The sequence below is a fragment of the Saccopteryx leptura genome, chromosome 2 (genome assembly GCF_036850995.1).
Source record: "Saccopteryx leptura isolate mSacLep1 chromosome 2, mSacLep1_pri_phased_curated, whole genome shotgun sequence".
In the NCBI taxonomy this organism is placed as follows: domain Eukaryota; kingdom Metazoa; phylum Chordata; class Mammalia; order Chiroptera; family Emballonuridae; genus Saccopteryx; species Saccopteryx leptura.
The window spans coordinates 238,824,361-238,845,786 of record NC_089504.1 but is presented as its reverse complement, the minus strand read 5'-3'; the positions used below and the strand labels follow the sequence as shown (position 1 = coordinate 238,845,786).

General features: G+C 50.3%; 1 protein-coding gene across 2 annotated transcripts in view; it reads left to right on the top strand.

Moving 5' to 3' along the window:
- The window catches only part of SRRM4 (serine/arginine repetitive matrix 4), a 146,559-nt gene that overhangs the window by 101,789 nt on the left and 23,344 nt on the right, over positions 1 to 21,426 (top strand). For both annotated transcript variants that reach the window (XR_010749367.1, XM_066370794.1), the window contains exons 2-8: positions 2,631 to 2,777; positions 8,631 to 8,717; positions 10,458 to 10,529; positions 12,898 to 12,924; positions 14,606 to 14,656; positions 17,720 to 17,818; positions 20,913 to 21,069. Coding sequence is in view for 1 of the 2 variants with exons in the window: in XM_066370794.1 (XP_066226891.1) it covers positions 2,631 to 2,777; positions 8,631 to 8,717; positions 10,458 to 10,529; positions 12,898 to 12,924; positions 14,606 to 14,656; positions 17,720 to 17,818; positions 20,913 to 21,069 (640 nt within the window). In the remaining variant the exon portion in view is untranslated. The remainder of the gene's footprint in view (positions 1 to 2,630; positions 2,778 to 8,630; positions 8,718 to 10,457; positions 10,530 to 12,897; positions 12,925 to 14,605; positions 14,657 to 17,719; positions 17,819 to 20,912; positions 21,070 to 21,426) is intronic.

The following is a 21,426-nucleotide window of genomic DNA, read 5'->3' as shown; positions in this document are numbered from 1 at the left end:
GATTTGTGTCTTGGCTTCCTCTAATGCCCCACTGTCCAAAATGCCGTTCTCCTGTGAGTCCAATTCAGTGCTCTGCTGGGCCACACGCACACATCGATAAGCTCACTGCTCACTTTTCCCAGAGACATAGGGGGTAGACAAGAAAAGGCTTCGACGGAGCCCTTTGAGTAGACTGCAGTGTGGGCTAGCTTATTTCCACCCACTGTAACATAAAGGGATTAGCTCAAAGCTTCTCAAAAGCCCTTTCTAACTTTTTGAAACAAATGTTCTCTTTAGCCGATGCATGTGCTCTTGCATTTCATTTATTCATTGAGTGAATGTTGCTGAGTATTTACTAAGCAGCAGGCTCGGGGGCAGGAAGACAGGACCCTACGCTCAGGGAGCTCATAGTTTAGTGTGAGGAGACGGTAAATAGTAGCAACAAATGTGATTAAGAGCCACTGTGGGGGGGAAAAAGCGCAGGGGTTAGATCTCCCAAAGGTCTCCTTCTATTACTCCATACCTCCTCTCCCGTTTCCTGGTCCTGTTATTCTGACTTATTCTCTCAATTTATTACCATCCAATAAGCTTTATTATGACTTGCTTATGTGCTTATTACCTGCTTCTCCATCTAGAATGTAAGCTCCATGATCACAGGCAACGTTTCTGTCTTGTTCACTGCGCCCCCACGCTTAGAGCTGGCAAGGGCACCTGCAGACACCTGAGGCATTGGGGCTTGCGAATGCTGGTTAACCTAGTCCTGGACAAGTGTGGGAGGAGCCCCTTGCAGGGGGCTGGGCAGAAATTGCAAACCTTGAGTTGTCTGAAAAGGGCCGGGACAGCATTCCCCACGGACAGACTGACCTGGGCAAAGGCAAGAAAACGGAACCCTCGGAGTAGGAGAAGGGGGGCAGGGAGGTGCAGGGGGAACTGAAACTGGGTAGGATGGAGGGGGGCACGGCGTTGGCAGTGAGGAGGGCTGGGAAGCCCTGACTCCAGTGTTCATCCCCCAACCCCCACCCCGGGCTTGCAGCATCTCTCAGCTCTGCTTCTAAAGATGCACAGTAAGCAACTGACAGAGACGGATGTGTTCTGCTGTCCTTCCTTCAATATTGACTGGGCTTGGCCTGCGCTCCCGGCAGCCCCGGGGAGCAGGGGGCTTATCAGATGCATTCATCCCGGGTCATACACCCAGTCGTGATGCACTGGCTGCAGGAGCTCAGTGCGTGAGAAACGCTGAGGTTTCTAATCGATGCTGGACCTGGACAGGACTCTGCAGGCGGGATGAGGGGGCGGGGCTCCTGACTCCACCGGGTTAGGCGCCAGCGGGTTTGAGTGAGCCTCTCTCCGAAGACTGGGTAATGAGGCAGCTTCTTTTCTCTCCCTGGGACTCAGAGAAGGAGTGGGGGAACTTGGTAATTTCCCCATGTTGTTTGGAGCTCCCCTTAGAGGCAGAAGAGGGAACATGGGGCCTTTGTAGGAGCTGAGTGTGGCTCAAGAAGGAGGCCTGCTACCGACACTGACTGGAGGTTTGGTTCACAGGGAAGTAGAGAGAAAGGGAACTAACACATGTTAGGTCTTCCTGTTTGTTTGTCTTCACAACAACTCAATACTATATGTGCTGATATGATACTCTTTCCTATTTTTAAGGTGACCAACTTTTTTACAATGAAAAGGAGGACAAAAATAAATTGAAGAAAACAGTATCTTAAATAAAAGAAACATTTTATTCATTGCAACAATATACACTATAATATGATAAATGCATTATAAAACATTTGTAATATTTTATATTGTAATTATGCTTACATGCCTATTAATTTTTAATAATTGTAAGAAAAAAAGTACTAATTTAGATACAAATACAGTATGTCACATCACACGCAATGGATTGACTGCATCGATTGAATACGGACATTTACAGATTAGTCTTCCAATATCAAAAAGAAGGACATGTAGGAGGACACTTTTCGAGGGAAGACGGAACTTACAAAAGAAGGACTGTCCTCCCTCAAGGAGGATGATTGGTCACCTTACTATTTTATAATTGAGAAAACTGTGACTCAGGGAGGTTGAGTGGCTGGCCAGGTCCTATTACTCAATGGGGAAAGTGGTATTTGAATTCAGGCCTCTCTTCCCCTACAGATGTGAGGCAGAAAAATTGGAATCAAAATGGCAAAGAGAATTTGGAACTAATCATGTCTGGCCTCTATGTCTTGAGGAAGGACGTGCAATACTGGCCGCCAGCCCCTCCCTGTGGTTTAGTCGGGGTAGGGTAGGCTACATTGCAGTAACAAATACACCCCATCTCAGCGGCTTAACCTAACGAAGGTTTCCTTCTATTATGCAGAGTCCGATGTGGCTCCGGCATCCCTGCTCCCTCAGAGAGCTTCTCTTTCCAGGTCTTCACTTCCTCTTTCAGGACATGTGGCCTCCAAAGTCTCTGTGACAGAGGAAGAGCTGGAGAAGGTGCACAGATCTTCCTGTGACAAGCTGGCCCGCCCAGACAGCATTGGCCAGAGAGAATCTCGCGGCCCCTACCTACCTGCACGGGAAGTTGGGAAACATTAGGACATCTGTGAGGCTGTGGTGAACACTGAGAGTCTCTGTCGTACCCTAATGCTTTTACTTCCTTATCTCTGCCCCTGTAGGACAGAACTGCAGAGCAGCCCCATGGCTCCAGCTCAGGAGGGACCCTCTGAGAAGCTGAGCCAGCATCTGTCTGCTGAGGCCTTGGGCACCAACAGCTGGGGGAGAGACAAGGCCTGCCGGGAGCTCAGTCCCGCCAGAGCACGCAGGTGAGATTGCGACACACACACACACACACACACACACACACCGGTCCAGGGAGACAGTTCAAGTTCCAGATGCAGAAAGGAAGTTTGTCCCTCTGGCCGTTCCTTCTTTTGCAAGCTCTTCTCTTAGACCCTCCAATCAGGGATCAGCAAACTGTTATCCAGACAGAACATATTTGGGGTTTGTGGCCTCTGCCGTGGCTACTCAACCTGGCATGGTAGCATAGAACAGCTGCAGACAGTAGCACATAATCAAACGGGCACAGCTGTGTTCAATAAAACTTTATTTGTGCAAAAAAAGGAGATGGGCCTGATTGGGCCCGTGAGCCACTGTTGTTTGTTCCTGCCTTAAGTGATAGGGTTAGTTTCTCTCCATTCCAATGGCTCTCTGAGCCGCTGACTCCTAAACTGTGACTTGGGCCCAGATCTGCCTCCCGAGACCCAGCTCCTTGCATTCATTCCTTAATTCAGTTGTTCAACCCATATGTCACAAGCACCGACCACGGGACAGGCACTGTGCCACCCTCTGGGGACATGGCGTCTTCCTGAGGCTTAAAAAAGGTGAGTGACTTGCCTCAAACACAGCAGCCCGTAAATGGCAGAGTGGAGTTTTTTGTTTGTTTGTTTGTTTTACTTTGGGCACCAATTACCAGTCATAGCTTTTTATTTTTTTCTTTTCGGTTTTATTTTGTGTTGGTTTTGGGGGTACAGCTCAGAGGTTAGGCAGTCATATACTTTACACAGTGTTCCCGGATATCTCCAGTACCCACCTGGCGCCGTACATGGTCATTGCAATATTACTGACTGTTCTCTGTGCGGTACTTACACCGAGTGAAGTTTTGAACTTCAGCCTCTCTGATCTTACGTCCCGGGCTTAAACCTAGCACATTACACTTTGATGTTAATGAAACAGCCAATCTGTCTCCCGCCGTCTGTTTTAAGTTTTTGTACCATGCACGTTTACAAAGTCCCCCCTTCAGCCTCTGGGAAAGTGAGTCTGTCTCTGACAGTGTCCTGTGGGCTGGCCTCACCAGCTGGCCCAAAGCTTTGTTCCTACTCCTCCACCTAACTCACCCCTCTCTCACTGCCCGGGCCTGAATCTGCCCCCACCCACCCACCCCCGTGGCAGATGGAAAACGAAGTTAGTGTCCTTGTCAGCAACGCTCTCCAGATACGACCTTTGCCTCCTGCTCAGTCAGAGGGTGTCAACGCCATTTTACAGATTACATTTTACAGCCAAGATTAGCCTGAGGACCCCTGACCTGGTCCAGATTCTCTATCCTGGAGTTCTTGGGCTACTAAGGTAGAGGTTTGAAGCCATATTGGGCCCCCATCTGGTCAGGCGGAAGTGATGAGGGCTGCCCCCAGGAAAAATGTGCCCCGAGAATACACCCCAAATCTGGGTATCTTTTTTTATTATTAATTTATTGTGTTTACATAGATTCTAATGTCACCTGTGTTCAGTGCACCCCCCCCTTCCTTCCAGGATTTGCTTTTCTGCTCTCGTCCCATCCTAATCACCCTGTCATCCCTTTCCCTCTGTTTGCTTTCCTTCTGGATCCTTTGATCCCGCCTCTGTCTCTATTCCACTCCTCAGTTCATATTGTTCATCATTTTTTTTTTTTTTTGTATTTTTCCGAAGCTGGAAACGGGGAGAGACAGACAGACTCCCGCATGCGCCCGACCGGGATCCACCCGGCACGCCCACCAGGGGGCGACGCTCTGCCCCTCCGGGGGGTCGCTCTGTTGTGACCAGAGCCACTCTAGCGCCTGGGGCAGGGGCCAAGGAGCCATCCCCAGCGCCCGGGCCATCTTTGCTCCAATGGAGCCTTGGCTGCGGGAGGGGAAGAGAGAGACAGAGAGGAAGGAGAGGGGGAGGGGTGGAGAAGCAGATGGACGCTTCTCCTGTGTGCCCTGGCCGGGAATCGAACCCGGGACTTCTGCACGCCAGGCCGACGCTCTACCACTGAGCCAATCGGCCAGGGCACATCAGATTTTTTTAATTTAGTGAGAGGAGGGGAGGCAGAGACCGACTCCCTCATGTGCCTGACCATGATCCACCTGATAAGCCCACTAGGGGGTGATGCTCTGCCCATCTGGGGTGTTGGTCCGTTGTAACTGGAGTCATTCTAGCTCCTGAGGCGGAGGCCATGGAACCATCCTCTGCCTGGGGCCAACTCACTCCAATAGAGCCCTGGCTGCAGGAGGCGGAGAGAAGAGAGAAAGAGAGGGAGAGAGAAGTGAGAAGGGATTGAGAAGCAGATGGGCACATCTCCTGTGTACCCTACCCGGGAATTGAACCCGGGACATCCACACACCAAGCCGACCCTCTACCGCTGAGCCAAAGGCCAGGGCCATCTGAGTACCATTTTAAAGAATGTGTAGACCCCTGAGACTGATGAACAGGAACCTCTGGTTAAGAACCTAAATTATTAAGAAGCGGCCCGGGCAGCCAGAGGCATCTGTAGACGGAGTCTGCTCCCCACCCGGGCCGCCATCTCGGCCACAGGCTTTGTTAGGCTGCGATTTCATTGAGAGAGAAACAGTTCAGTCCTGTCAGCCTGGAGAAGTGAAGTTCAACGGCAGATCTGGGGAATTACATCCCAGGAACAGGATAAAGGTTTGTTTCCATAAGAGATAGGAGACGGAGAGAGAAGGGAGAGGAAGGGAATTTCCGGAGTTGCAAAACATTGTCTCGCAGGTGGTCAAAGGGGAGTTAGCTACCACTTACTAATGGAGTGACCTTTGGCAACTTAGTTTTCCTCCATGGGCCTCAGTTTTTGCAAATATAAAACAAGGATATTAAGATTTAATTCTCACGGTCGGGTGAGGATTAAATCAGATCAGGCATGCGCAGACCTGGCCGCAGCCTCGGATACCACAGGTGCTTAAAACCGCAGTCGGAGGCTTACAGAGCCCGGAAAGCAGGTTCTGGGCCTGAAAACCTGAAAAGTGATTCTGTCCTCAGTCTGACTGTGGAGCGTCTGGGCCTCCTTCTCCCCTCTCCTATCTGCGACCCCCTCTCCAACATGACTGAAACCACAGTAATGGTGGTAAAAAACATTAATCGTGATAATAAGTCATAACCATGATATTAATAGAAAGTACATTTACTGAGAACTTGCTCTGGGCCAGGCACGTGGCACAAGAGCGCCTTTACTCCGTGCAGCAAACTCTGGAAACGGGTCTCCTGTTTTATTCCCATCTTACGAATGATGTAGATGATACTCAGCTGAGCTAGGAGGTAATAGAGCAGGGATTTATATCCAGGTATGTTCGTTTCTAGAGCCAGCATGATTTAAAAACATTTGTTTTTCCATTACAGTTTACATTCAGTATTGTTCTGTATAGTTTCAGGTGTACAGCATGGTGGTTAGACAATCACACACTTTACAGAGTGGTCCCCTGACACTTCCAGTACCCACCTGGCGCCATACACAGTTATTACAATCGACCATATTCCCTGTGCTGGACCTGACATCCCCGTGGCTGTTCTGTAACTGCCAGTCTGTGCTTCTCAGTCTCTTCACCTTTCCACCCAGCCCCCCAGTCCCCCTCCCCTGAGGCAGCCATCAGTCTATTCTCTATGAGTCTGTTTCTCTTTTGCTTATATTCTTTAGATTCTGCATGTAAGTGAGATCACATGTCTTTCTCTGTCTAAGTTAATTTCACGTAGCACAACACCCTCTAGGTCCATCCATGCTGTTGTAAATGATGAGTTTGTTCTTTTTTTATGGCCAAGTAGCATTCCATTGTGTATACGCACCACAGCTTTTTTATCTACTCGCCTAGTGACAGGCACTTGGCTGCTTCCACAGCTTGTAGAGCCAACATTCTTGAGTGCTTCATCCTTACCCTCTGTGTATCTGACCACTGTGTACTGCATCTCTGTAGATGTAACCCTCACGTACTGAGCCACTAGCATCGGTGATCCCTGCGTGCTTACCTGCAGTGTACTTAACCCCTATTCCGGCCCCTTTACCCCCTGTGAAGTCACACCTTGAAGAAATAGTACCCTGGAAAGAGAGAGGTAGAGGAAATGCAGACCTATCTGGGCAAAGTCATAGGGGCTTATGGAAGGGGGTGATTATTTCATCCCTTCCCGAGCCTCGGATCTATCTAAAGTCAAGGGTTTTCTTGATTTTACTCCATCATTTAAACCTGAGTCTCGGATTGGGGTTCCCAAACCTTGCTTCCTCTGGGTCTGCTGGGTCCCAGAAACAAGTGAGAGTAATTGACTGAAATAATGAGATCTTTCTCTGTTTTATGCAATACACCATTAAAAAGGTTCCCCCCCTTAAGTATCTCTCCCTTAAATGTTTTTGGCTTTGTTCTCTCAAATTCCTTGCAGAAGGGAAGTGTTTCTATGAAACAAGATGATTGAACAAATAGCTAAATTATTTCATCCATGCATCCCTCATTTGGTCACTCACCAAATATTTATTCTGTGTCAGGACCTCATTGAAGGAAAAATCTGGAAGTGGCCTACCCCATTTCCACAGGCAGCCTGCTCGCTTCCTGGACATGGGTAGTGAGTGTCCTCTGTGCTTTAGAACATAAAAGTGTCGTGAAGTAGCTGAGGCCTTACTCTCTTGTGTTTGTGTTTCACCTGCTAAATGTGACTCTCTGGAAAATGTTCTAGACATAGCTATATGATTTTTATACTGGCCGTGCTGAGACCCTGGCGTATATTGTAACTTCTTTCTCATTTCTTTCTACAAACCAAAAGGATCCAGATTCTCGAAATGGAATTCAATGTGGCGGCATGTTAGAATGTTCTGTAAAGAGTTAGGTAATTTCCAAAAGCGTGCCCCCCCCACACACACACACACGCACACACACACACAATTCGAGAAGGCAGCTGGTTTTGAGGGGAAGCCCTCAGGATGGGAATCACACAGGCAGGCCTGGACTCAGACACTTCCCAGCGGTGCAGCCCTGGGCCAGCCCTTTCAGCTTTCTGAGCCTTAAATTCTCCCAAAGGAGGCGGTAAAAATCAGACCACCCTCAACGTGTTTTCTGAGTATCCAAGTCTGTAAAATGCTTGGCACGAAATGAGTGAATACATGGTAGTCATGTTATTACTAATAATGGCAATAATATTCTTATTACTATTATATCTTCCCACTGTGGTCAACGGGTGGGCATGTTTCCATTTCCAAGCAGTTTTCATCCCCAACCATCTCCTTTTGCCACAGGATAGTGCATTTTTTTAAAACAAAACAAAACAAAACAAAAAAAAACCCTAGAGCCTGCCCCAATTATAAAAGGAGATAACTTGACTTCATTTAACTGCAGCCTGAGCATTTGAATTTAATTGAATGGGAAATAATTATTCCTGAAGAGCGGAGGTTTTTGAGGTTCTGTGAGGAAATGTAAGATACGTATCTCATTACATTAGACCTCGGCAAATATACTTTTAATAATCAGCTGCTCCTTCACATATCTGCCTCCTATTACATTTCCAGCAGGAACTACAGACAAGAGGTATGGGGGAGGGAGAGGGGCTGGACTGCCAATTAATTATTTAAAAAGTGATTTATTTACCAAGGTGAACTATTTGCAAATTCAATAATAAATCTATTAAGGAGCAGTTAACCTCTCTAATTCTGTTTTAAATAATCAGTTGGTGTTTGGAGAACGTGCAGTATGTGTCTCATTAGGTCGGCATTAACTCCTTATTTGAAGCACTTAATCTGAAGTGTGACCGATTCCGCCATGAGGTGGTAATTAGGTGTTCGCGGTGGGTCCTTCATCCTCCAAGGAACCAGGTCCCTCTTTCCTGGCTGCGATAGCCCAGGCTGGGGGCTTGGAGGACCCAGAGTCCTCTAACGCCAGACTTTGTGCTCCCCACAGTGCCTCTCGCGACAAAGACTTGACGCCACCACCTTCCTCCAGGGGGAAGAAGAAAAAGAAGAAGTCCACCCGGAAGAAGAGAAGGAGGTGAGGGCCCCCAGGGAAGGCGTCACCTTTAAGGGGGGTGGGGACAGAGTGGGGTAAAATAGGTTTCAGAGTCAAACAGTGACCCCTCTGGGTTCCGTTCCTCTCTCTGCCTTTTAATTAGCTGTGTGACCTCAGGCAAGTCACTTAACGTCTCTGTTTCCATTTCTATAAAATGGAGATAATGCCTACCTCTTGGGATTTTTGTGTCAATTAGATGAAGACACAGATGTGGAAGGAGCTGTCACGGTGTTAGACATGTAGTTATAAATGACCAATGAATTGGAAGCATAGTTGTGACCCTGAATATTGATTTCTTTTGAGAACTGTCTCTGTGCCAAGCACTGTGTTCTCTGTGATCTCTTTCCCCTTGACCACAGTCTCCCAGGCAAGCATTACTGTCCCCATTTTAGAGATGAGAAAAGAAAGGCACAGAGAGGGGGCAACAGAACCTACAGGGACTTGTCTGAAGGCTGCCAATGATTCCACCACACACACCTAGCAGGTTTAATGCCACGGAAAATGGATCTTATATATATATATATATATATTTTTTTTTTTTTTTTTTTTTTTTTTTTTTTTTTTGCCAGCTCTTGACCCTTTTGTACCCTATGGGTTTCTGCTATGTACAATTCTTTAAAAAAAAATTTTTTTGTCTTTAAAAAGATTTCAAGGTTTTCTTCTAAGCTGCCACTCACTAGACTAAAAGTTTATCCAGTGCCCCGGACCCAGAGTGCCAGAGCCGAGACCTTAAATGGGCGAGTTGAAAAATACACCAAACCTGCAAGGCAGTATTTGAAGAAGCCTGCAGGGGGCAGCAGAGAGGAGTGTCTGAATGACAGGTCTCTCTTCCAGGTTTTCTGGGACCTTGTTCCCAGGACACCCACTTAGCCTAGTTCTCAGAGGACCCAAACGGGAATGTGGGTGAAGACCCTGAGTTTCAGTCCCTGTAGGGTAGGGGTGGAACAGGGGCAAGTGGCTTACGCCTCCTGGTCTTAGAAGTGGGCGTGAGGACACTTCAGTGAAGAAAGCCACAGGCACCAGGCTCCACTGATGCAGTCTTTAATTCGATAATGGTCCACTGAGCATGTGTCTGGAAACAGGCACTGAGACTCTCTAGGAGTGTGGTTGTTAAACCCTGCTTTTCCCCCTGCAGACATGCTTTGTTGGACTTACAAAGTATTTTTGTTGTTTTTTGTTTGTTTGATTTTTGTCTTTTCAATTGGTGAACAACATTTAAAAGCTGAGATTTCATATAAAAAGATGTGTTTCTGGTGACTTCTACTGAAAAAAGGAGGTTTTCTGGAAACCTGGGCCCACGTTCCCACATGGGACCCTCAGCTGATCTGAGAAGCATCCCTTTGGTCAGGTGCTCACTGGTGGACCACAGTCCCCACCACTCCCTGCTGTCCTACACCTGGGCTGCTGCATCCATTTATGCTGAGAGCAGTCTGTGGGCATCGGATTTGGAACGCCTAATCTTTTTCAACCTTGGTATTTTGTCAGCAGGGAAATAGGGAGAGCAGTGACCTACCCAAGGTGACTTCATGAATTGGTAGTAAAGTCAAGATTGGAACTAGGGTCACCTGAACCATCGTCTGACGTTTCAAACAAATACAAGCTCAGATCGGTCAGGGTATTGTCCTGCGTGTGTCCCTGGAAGAGCAGAGACCTACGGGGGGGCGGTAGGGGCGGAAGGCTCTTCGTGAACCCCCCTCTGAAGAGCATCTCCCTCCCCCGCAGGTCTCCATCATACAGCCCCTCACCTGTCAAGAAAAAGAAGAAGAAAAGTTCCAAGAAACATAAGCGACACAGGTATTGTCCCCCCCCCCCCTCTGCCATCAGGGATGCAAAACTGTGGCTCCTGGGCCAAGCCAACACCGTATAACTGGGAGATTCTGCAACATAACAGCCAGGCTCTCCTGTCTTCTGAGCCGTCCAAAGCTCGGTCTCAGTTTTCCCCAAGCCGCCATCAGCCAGCGCCCAGGAGCTGCTGTAGTGTGTGCATGGAGCACAGGCAGGCGCTTGCCTGGCCACAGGCCTGCTTCCAGTCCCCCCCCCCACCTTTCACACCTCACACACATTTACAAGGCCTGCTTGGCACCTGGGGGCAGGGAGTTGCAGCTCCCTGCATGAGTTACTGGCTGTGGTTGATTGTGGATGGTAGGAAAAACATAGTTTCATTTTCTTTTTGCTTATCTGCATCTCCCAATTTTCCTACATCAGTGGTGGATTACTTGTGCAATTAGTCACAACAGAATAAAAGGTAAGAGTTCATTTGGGTTCCCCACCCCCAGCATCTCACTCCTGATTCAAAGTTGCCCCAAAGTGGCTTTCCCACGCTCGAGGGGTCTGGTCACATCTCAGCCCTGTTGCCAGAATGGTCTCAACTCAGTTTGGTTTCACCGATTATGTCCTCCACCTGCCCAGACACTCTGGCTGATGCTGAGTTTGCGTTTAATACAGTTGTGCCTTGAACAATATGGGGTTGGGGCACTGAACCCCCCACCCCGCATACACAGAGTTCAAAATTCATGGTTTAACTCCCCCAAAACTTAACTGCTAACAGTCTACTGATGGCTGAGAGCTTTATCGATAATATAACTGATTAGAGCATCTTCTGCATGTTGTGTGTAGTATTCTTACAATAAAGTAAGCTAGAGAAAAGAAAATGTAATTAAGAACACCATAAGAAAGAGAAAATACATTTATAGGGCTGTGCCCATTTATTGAAAAAAATCCACGTGCAAGTGGACCTGTGAAGTTCAAAACCACATTGCCAACTGTACCAGACCCGGGCAAACCGACCAGCGAAGTGCTGTTAATCTGGTGTCAGAACCCTCTGCCAGCGTGGAGTCCTCGGTAGAGGGAGACAACGGCCTGCCCACGGCCATAGACGCACCTTGTCACCGGCAGTGAATAATCTGTCCCAGTTCGGGGGACTTTGTCACATCTGGGTCCTGGAAACTCAGTAGTTTCTCACTCAAGGGTTTCTTCTTATGGAAAGGGACTGTGCCGGGTTGGAAACAGGCTTTTGCTGCCGCTGCCGGCAGCCCAGGGACTGGAGGCTTGGTGGGAAGGCGGGCCCCAAAATGGGAGCTCAGGAAATGCTACTGACACCTGAGCATCACGTACTGCTGGTCCAGCTTCTCCAAGTTCTCACAATATGTGGTTAAGGATCGTTGAATTTTGGAGAGGGAGGAGCTAGGGGTAGAGGATACAGTGAGATTTTTTTTTCTCCTCTCAGTTAAAAAGGCTTCATGGTTTAAAAAAGAAATTCCATGTTTTACATCTGTTTATTGACTACCTATTATGTGTCATGCATGAGGATTCTGGGTCCCCGGGAACAGAACAGTGACCAAAACACAGCCCCTGGCCTCAAGTCACTCACGTTGCAGTCGGGGAAATGGGCGGTTATAACATGCAGAGGGCGGGACTGTAGTATAAGGCTAAGCTCAGATGCTCTCTCGGAGCTTGTGGGAGCAGAGAGGGGGCAGCCCAGCAGCCAGGGGTGGGGGGCCTCGGGAAATACAACAAGGAAAAGATGAGATTTGATAGCAGCTCCTAAGGAGTTATGCCAGTGAAAGCTGTGTGACCTTGGGAAACTTAACTAACTTCTCTGAGCTTCCATGTCTTTGTAAAAAGGTTGTTAACAGTACTTTCCGGGGATTGGGGGAAAAACTGAATGAGACTGAGTGTGAGCGATGCTTGGCACGGAGCCTGGCGCTCAGTAAGAGTTCCGCATACGGAAGCTGGTTGTCCCATCGTGATCAAGTGACGATGATGACGACGACAATGATGAGTCCACAACTAGGGAGAGAGAGGTGAAAGTGAGACTGGGGCTGGGGGAGGAGGCAGAGGACCCTTCCATTACCCCACCCACCCCCACCACAGAGGGCTTACTGACCATTCTGGGTGAGGACTGAAACCCTGGTAATTTGGACCTGGGAGTTCAAACTGCAGACCAGTATCTGCAGTGTGGTCTTCATCGTCTTCGAAATCTAAGGAGAGGAGGATTCACTAGGTGTCCCAACCCTGTGTCATATGATCACAAGTGCATGAATACTTTCATCCCAGGAAAAGAAACTTCAAATTTACCTATATTTATTTTCATTTATTTTCTTCCCTCTCCTCCCCCCCCCCAACTTTCCTTTCCCTTCCTCCCTTTTTTCCCTTTAATCAGGTCATTCTCCAAGAAGAGAAGGCACAGGTAAGTCACCTCTGGCCACGAGCTCAGCTTTCTGCTTTCTTAACTGGGCAGCTTCTAGCACAGCTCACAGTCCCCACCTCTGTGTTCTCGGCCACACCCCTGTCACCTTCCTGTTGTCAGTTTCCTCCAAAGAGAAGGCCTGGCTTGGTTTCCCTGGCAGTCCTAAGTCAGCTTTCAGCATCCATCAGGCAGGAGGGTTGCCCCTGGACCAGCCCCTACAGGTGCCCTCTCTGGAAAGTCTCCTCCCCTTGCTGGAGTCTGTCTGCTTTAGCACTGATGGAAGCCTTGGGTTGGGGCATGTAGAGAAACACCAGCCCCAGCCACCCCACCAGAGCCCTCCCAGATCCCAGCCACACGACAGAGGCCACGTCCTACTGTACTGAAAACACTGGGTGAGCCCAGATAAAGATACAGGCTCTCCCTATACACCAGACCCTGCACTAAACCCTTTACCCGTGTGTGCGGATTTAATCCCCATTAATCCTCATCACAACCTGCTCTGTGGGTATGTTTATTATTCCCATTTTACAGATAAATAAACTGAGACTCAGGTGATATAACAGGCATGTTAAACAATAGCCCCATCAAGAGCGGTTGGCAGAGCGCAAATCCATTCATTCAGTAACAAGTAGACCCTGACTATCAACACCATCCGTTCTCTCGGCCCAACAGCCTGAGCAATGGCCCAGGTTCGCCATCAGGGACATTGAGTCTCTGAGAAGACAGGCGACTTGCCTGATGCCACACAGCAGCTATGCATTGGGGAGAACGGGATCTCTCAGTGAGGTCCTAGGCTCTTCCGCTGCCCAGGCTGGGCCTCAAACATGGAGGTAGATCCTGTGGCTAACGTCAAGGTTTGATTTCAGTTGGACAAAACCAAGCTGCCCGTTCCCAGGATTTAGGCCACTTAATGCGTTTTTGGCGATCCTGAGATGCCAGCCTGACTTGAACTGCCAAATGGCGCCCACCCTCTGGAGCCTCAGTTTCATTATGCTGGGACCTCAAGTCATCATGGCCTTTTCTATTCATATTCTAAGTCCTCTGACTTAAAAAAATAAATAAAATAAACCCCAGATACTTGAATATTCATAGGCAGAACATTTCGGAGTCTGCCAAGCTTTATGAGGCTTCTCCTTGAATATCCCACTCTCTTCTCTTATAAGCTGATTGAACAGCAGTCCAGAGCATAGGCTCTGGGGACCCATGGCCTAGAGTGATCCTGGGCATGTGATCCTGGCAAGTGTTTTTGGCTCACGTGAGGCTCAGTTTACACATCTGTGAAATGAGTCCTTATTAAATTGTGCCCCCACTCATTGGTTGTCAGGGGGATAAAATAGGATTATTACCCAAAAGCCTTTAGCATAATGCCCCCTCTATAATAAAGCCTCAAAAACTGGCAGTTATTAGTACCTTTATTACTCCTGTTGTTATTAAGCTACCAAAGTTGGCCCTGGCCTCTTCCGCACCCCATCCCAGCCTGTGTGCGTGGGCCCGTGTCCCGAGCTGAATGTGCTGGTGGAAAAAGTCGGCACCGACTGCTCTGGTCTTGGAGGCAATTGGTGTCTGTCCCTAACAGCCTGGATCTAGTGGCCACTAGATGTTAGGCATCATAACGACTTATTTATGTTTACCTTTAACTGGAACTTTACATCTTTCAGTTAATCTGCTATTTCTCGTTTAGCTCCTCCAGCCCGAAGAGCAAGAGAAAGGAAGAGAAGAGACACAAAAAACAGTGAGTAGCGATGTCCGGGAATGTCCTCCCCAGCCCGGGGCGGCAGGGGGCCCTGCCCTCTGCAGCCAGGGTGTTAGAGCTGCCTAAGGACAGGAACGGGGAGAGGGAGGGCACAGGACAGGACTGGGTGTGGACTTGCTCTGTGGGTTCCGGTAGGGTGGGTGCACGGGGTCGTGTATGTGCTGTGTGAGTGTGCGTGAAAGTGAAGGGTGTGCATCTGTGTGCCTGGCACATCCATAGTGTGTGAATTCTGTGTTCCTGTGTGTGGGTTGTGCATTTCTTGGTGTCCCGTGTGTACATGTATAGCGTATACATTGTCCACGTCTACGCAGTTTTCCATCATGCAAACATTCCTGTGAACTGTGTGTACCAGTAGTGTGCGTGGGGTATGTATTTGCACTCACACAAATGCATTACATGCGCCATGCTTCTGTGAGCATGAATGTGTTCAGGGTGCATGCGCGTGCGCTGTCTGCCATCGCGCATGACGTGTATGCTCTCTGAGCGTGCACTGTTTGTGTGTCTGTGGGCATTATGCATTTGGAGGGCAAGGGGTGGTTTTTACCAGTGCACATGCATGTGCTGTGTGTGCATGAGGGATTAAGGGGGCATGATCACGTGCATGCACATTCGTGAGTGTGCCTAGGAGTCGGAGTCCTGGCTGCTGAGACTAGGGCCTAGGGCTGCAGATGAAGCTCCTTGCCCGGGTTCCAGGCTCCCAGCTGGTCCAGGGTTTATAGTTGGGAGTAGAAATTCAAATCAGCCAGCGCTGCCTGCGGAGTTCAGTTCCCAGCCAAATGAGAAGTAGATCTGGTTACAACCCACCTACTTTCATACCCTGCAAATGTTAGTGCGTGCGTTTTCCAATCAACAAATATTTTATCTCCTGCCAAGAAGTGTCTGAAGCAAGGATCAAAGGCAGGGGGGTGAAAGTTAGCTGCAGGGGGGGGGGATGGGGGAGCACAGAGCGAGGGCGCTCAGCTCTGCTGCTCCAAAGGGTCACTTCACCCAAGGTCAGTGCAAAGGAGGGCATGTCAGCCACCACCACAGTGGGGGGTGGAGGGGCTCCAGAGGAAGCAGGAGAGCTTTGAGTTAGCTCAGGAAGGAACTTCCCAATTATAGAGCTTGTTGTTCAAGTCAAGAGGGAATTATTGGTCATAGGTACTGCATGTGGTTTTCACGCCAAGCCCAGACAGAGTGCACAGTCTCTGAGTCCTCAGTGTCACTTGTCCAGTGGGGCTGCAGTATAGATACCCCCAGAGCCAGGGGCTGGGCCCTGACCTTAAGCGCTGGAGGGATCATCACTGAGACCAGGACTGACTGCCTAGGGGCAGTGTAGTGGCTGCCCTCCCCAGTCGCTGGATGGGTCCCAGAAATCGCTCGCAGGAAGTTTGTAAAAGCCAAAGCCGAGAGCGGGCAGAGCACGGTGCCCTGCGATAGCAGGCAGCTACCCTTGCACAAGTGACCTCGGGAGTGAGTGAGCTGCCTCTCATTTCTCATCCCTTTGTGAGGCCCTAGCACATGGCAGGCCCTGGGCCGGGCCCTGGACAGAGGTTGGCCAGCCGTCCTGGCCTGCAGACACTCACAGTGCTGCGCGGCACAGGAGACAGACACGGCACAGGTCACCACACAGCGTGGCTGAGAGAGGCCCAGGCGCAGGAGGAGCCGGTGCTAGAAGGGCATGGTGGGGCGGAGGGGGGGGTCCCTGCAGGAAGGCTGTCTGGGTTGGGTGTGAGGATGGAGGGGAACTCTTCTAGGTTGCAGGTTAGGCAAACGCTTTAAACTGTCCGTACCTTGGTTTCTTCATCTGTGAAATGGGGACGATAGAGAGCCTACCCCATAGTTTGTTGTGAGGAATGGATGAGTCCATTTAAGGCAAATGCTTAGATAGAACACAATGCCCGGCACGCAGCACACGTTAGGTACGGGTTACCGGTAGTCCCTGTCGTCACTGCAAGGACATCACGAACCGGGAGACACGTGAGCCAGGAGACAGGCATTCTGGAGTTGCTTGAGCCTGCCAGGCCAGGAGATCTCACGCTAGGAGGCTGGAGCGCTAGACAGGGGTGACTCCTGCAGGTGCTTGGGGTTCAAGGTCAGAGTTTGGACTTGACATGAGGGCAATGGTCTGATCATCACACTATAAGAATCTCTGAGTCCTCTGTTGGGACTGCCTCCCGATAGGGTCATCTCTAGCTCCCCGTCTTCCTGACTGGGCCCAGGCCATTGTCACTCCTCGGACATCCTCAGTGACCACTGCTTCTGTGTAGTCATGATTATTATTTAAGTGGTAAAGATACCAATTTCAGTGGTAGTGGTCGTAATTATTGTAATTTTTGTTGTTGTTGATGTTTGTAACTCATTCTGAATGTGGGCTTTTGATTCTATGCTAAACATCTAGACTTAATTTTCCAGCTCTGAAGTTACAAATTGGCAGCCCAAAGACCTAATCTACTCTGCAAATGTGTTTTATTTGTCCCGGTGTCATTTAAAAAAAAAAAAAAAAGAGCTTCCATTTGAAGTAGGAATCTCTTACATAGAAATCTGTATTTCTTCATTCACTTGAGAAATTAAAAGGCCCAGCGCCACCCAGTCTTCGGAGGCAAAGCCATCCTTTTCCTTAGCCCATGCCCTTCAGCTGATATTTTTTTAGTGCCTGACTGATTCACCTGTCATGGTACCCGACTGGCACTCAAAGTTCTCTGAACTTGACTCCAGAAGTAGGTGAGGGAGAGGTGACGCGTGGCGGTGACGTCGCTGTCCGGGGCGTGGTCTGCAGCAGTCTATTCCCAGCAGGGTGGGGGGCTGAGTCACCCAAGCCGTCTCCTCCAGAGCCCCCCCTTTCTGCTCACTGTGTTCAGTATAGCTGGTGAGGGACCCAGGCGCCCGTGTGGGGGGAGAGGGGGACGCTTCACTTTGGGAGGGCCAGTGACAGAGGACAATGTGTGTCACAGATCCAAATCAATCTCTCTGTTTCTTTCTCTGTCTCTGTCTCTCTCTCTCTCTGTCTCTCTCTCTCTCTCTCTGGCTCTCTCCTCCTCACCACCCCCACCCCACCCCAAGATCGCGCAGCCGGCCCCGCAAGTCTCACCGCCACCGCCACCGCCACCAGCCCTCGCGATCCCAGAGCTCGGAGTCCCGGTCCTCCAGCTGTAAGAGCAGGTAACCCCTTGCCCCAGAGAGCCCCCTCGCCCCAGCCACTGCCCAGAGCCCAGGCTCAGTTATGGTCAGCTCTGCCTCCAGCTGTCGCTGTCATTGGAGAGGCACTTTCCCAGCAGAGGGACGGGCCCCTACCCTGCGTGGTTATCACCTCCCTGGGGAGAAAGGACGCAGACGGAAGGGGCTCACTGCCTCTGCTCACAGGGACCACGGTGACTGCCTGCTAACACGCGTGCCTCCGCGGTGCCTGGAAGACCGCCCCGGGCGCCTGGCGCTCTCCCTCCTTCACCCTCATAATCGCCTCCACAAGCGTAGGAAGTGGGTGCTATTGTTACCCCCCTTTTAAAGGTGAGGACTCGGAGGCACAGAGAGGTTGAGGAGCTTGCTCGTCACGTAGCTGCCAAGTGACAGAACTAAGATCGAACTGGGGCGTCTGACTTGGAACGTGGCACTCTCGCCGAGGGCTGCTCTGCGCACAGACATACTAAGCAACACAGGAAAGGCCACACAGCACAAAGTACCTCGTTCTGGGGCCCCTCCAGGCTGGGCTTCTCCTAGCCTGGACCCTTTCTGGGCTGACTGTTGGCTGTCCCGGCCTGAGGAGGGGACGGAGGGTTGTCCTGTGGAAGAGAAGCTCAGAGGGGTGGCGCTGTGTTGATGAGCCTGTTTGAAATTGTCCCTGTCCAGCGGGAACACCCAGGCCGGCTTCAGGATGTCAGAGACTGCTTTATTTTTGTTGTTGCTGTTGTTTTTAATGCTTCTCACGTGGCTACGTGCTCACATCACCCAGGGAGATTTTAAAATCTCCCTGTTCTGGTCCCGTGACATCCCTGTTAAATCAGGTCTAGAGCGAGGAGGTAGAGGAGGAATATTTATCTAGATGCTACTCTGGGCCAGGCCAGACCAGGCCCTTTCCACTTGGCTGCACTTCGTGATCACCTTGGAAGTTTTTAGAAATACCAGTGCCCGGATCCCACCCACGATGGTCTGATGTAGCTCTGATGAGGTGGGCCGGGGCAGAAACATTCCAGTCTCCCCAAGTGACGCAAACGTGGAGCCCAGTGGGGGACATATTTGAGAGAAAAGCAGCTCCTGACATCCACTGCGGTCACCGGCAAGCCTTGGTGTCCCCGCTGGACATCAACAATCTCAAAGAGCGGGATGTCAGACGAGGCTGCTCTGTGACCCTGAGTGGTCAAGACAGGAGCAAGACCCCTTGGGATTCAGGCCCGAGCCTGGACGAAACAGGCACTGTGTCCAAAGCCCACAGGGGACGTGCTCCTCTCCATCCTGACTACTGTGCGGTGGCCGCTGCTTCAGCAACGGTAGCCTTGACCTCAGTCTCCTCTCCCTTTCTCCCGATAAGATTTGCGGACATACCCAATCAGAGAATTCCCTCCATTTTCTGACAGCATCCGACCCCCAGCAAAGCCCCAGCTCCCTAAAGTCAGCCACCGCACGCCCATGGTGGGTTCTTTCTGGCAGTCGTACAGAGATGCCCTCCGCCCCCCTGAGGTGTGCGGTCTCCTCCTGCAAGGAGCAGGGAACATGCTTGTTCAGCCATGGGCATGCTCCAGGCGGCCTCTGTCTGCAAGGCATTGGCGCAGAGCTCACCTGCATTAATGATGTTACAGCTGAGGAGGCTGAGTCTTAATAGGCAATGGGATCGGTGCAAGGTCGCAGTGCTGGCAGAGCTGGGACAGGGACCTGGGTCTGTGTGACTCAGCGAGCCTTCCACTCCCCACCCAGATTGAATGAGCTCTCAGCAGGGAAGCCGTGCCAGCAGGCACCGGGGCACAACCTTCTCCCAGCTCACCTCTCTGGGAAATAAATAGCTAACGCTGCAGACCCCAGCCTCAGCCCTCCTTGCTGTCACCTCTGCTGGTCCTCCCCAGTGCCTGTTGAGCTGAGGGAAAGTCCGGCAGTCACAGAAGCAACCTGAGAGCTGTCCCTTGGCCAGCCATCCTGGCCTGCAGACGCTCACAGTGCCGCGCGGCACAGGAGACAGACACGGCACAGGTCACCCAGAGCAGAGAGGGGCACTCCAGAGCAGAGAGGGGCACTCCAGAGCAAGAACCAGAGGCATCAGTTCCTACTGGTTCTGCCACTTGGATGCTGTGTGACCTCGGGCAGGTCCCTAAACATCTCTGAGCCTCCGCTTCCTCATCTGTAAAATAAGGCAGTAATATCCGCCCTGTCCAGGTCTTCAGGTTTCAGAGAAGACTATGAAGGCACCTTGAGAGGGTTTTACCAGGGTGTGCAAACCAGCAAGGTTTGTTTTTATCCCTGCTGCGGCTCGGAGCTGCGGGGCTATGCAGAGCCCAGCCCTACCCTTCTGAAGAGTCAGCGCATCCTCTGGCTTCCACTGCAGACCAGGAAGCCAGCTCTAGATGTGACAGGCTTTCAGAAGGCATCTTTGTCATCTCTGTCAGCTAATTCTTTTTTTCCCTGAAAGTTTTGGGTGACTGTCAATAAGATGCCTCTGTTTCACAGATGGTGAAGTCACATACACACAGAAATTTACAGTTATATTTATAGACAAACACATGAAAACACAGATGGACACACCCAGACATACACACAGTCACATATAGACATAGACAGAGACACAACCACGCATGTGTGAAGGACGCTAAGCCAAATCAGGGTCTTCATAGCTGCGCCCCCAGTTGTTAAAATAGTGCCAAGTGTATGAAGAAACAACATTAGATGAACAAATGAAACAATGAGAGAATGAGAGAATGAATGAATGAATGAATGATTGGATGATTGAATGAATGAGTGATTGAATGAATGAATGAATGGATGGATGGATGATTGGATGATTGAATGAATGAGTGATTGAATGAATGAATGAGTGATTGAATGAATGAATGGATGGATGAATGAGTGATTGAATGAATGAATGAATGGATGATTGAATGAATGAGTGATTGAATGAATGAATGAATGAATGGCAGTGGGTGGGCAGATGGACAGATGCACTTGTCGTTCGTACAGACACACCCAAACACTCTCCAGTCCTCAGGTCCCCTCAACCACCTCTCTGCCAGGCTCCCCTACAGCAGACCCTCAGGTGTCTCTCCTGTGACCCCAGGCACCGTGGCCGGTCCCGCGAGGAAGGGTGGAAGTCTCGCCAAAGGAACTCCCGCCGCTGCTCCAAGACCCTGGGCAAGGCCAGCCCCGAGGCCCGGTCCAGCTGCCCACCCAGCCAGCCCCTCCAGATGCTCAGTCTCCTGCCGTCCAGGGGTGTAGTAAGTATTTCGCACGGCCTCCCCCGGCCAGCCTCGGCCGCAGCTCCTCAGGGGTGGGGGTGGGGGCCAAGGGGTTGGTACAGGCACAAGTTCAGGGCAGTGTACGACACATTTTAATTCAGTTTTGGGCAAATATCCCACTGGTTTCAGACCTCATTATTGATTAACCAGACGGTCATTCACCTGCCTTTGGCAGCACTCGGCTTGCGGGTTCGGGGCTGGGGGTGGGTGGTTAGACAAATGAAAATACCCAGGCTTTTTGTCGGGGATGTTGACAAATACATATTGGTCTCCAGAGGGACACCTTCAGGGGCACATGCATGAGGCACTGTAGGTGGTTTCTTGGGGGAGGAAGGA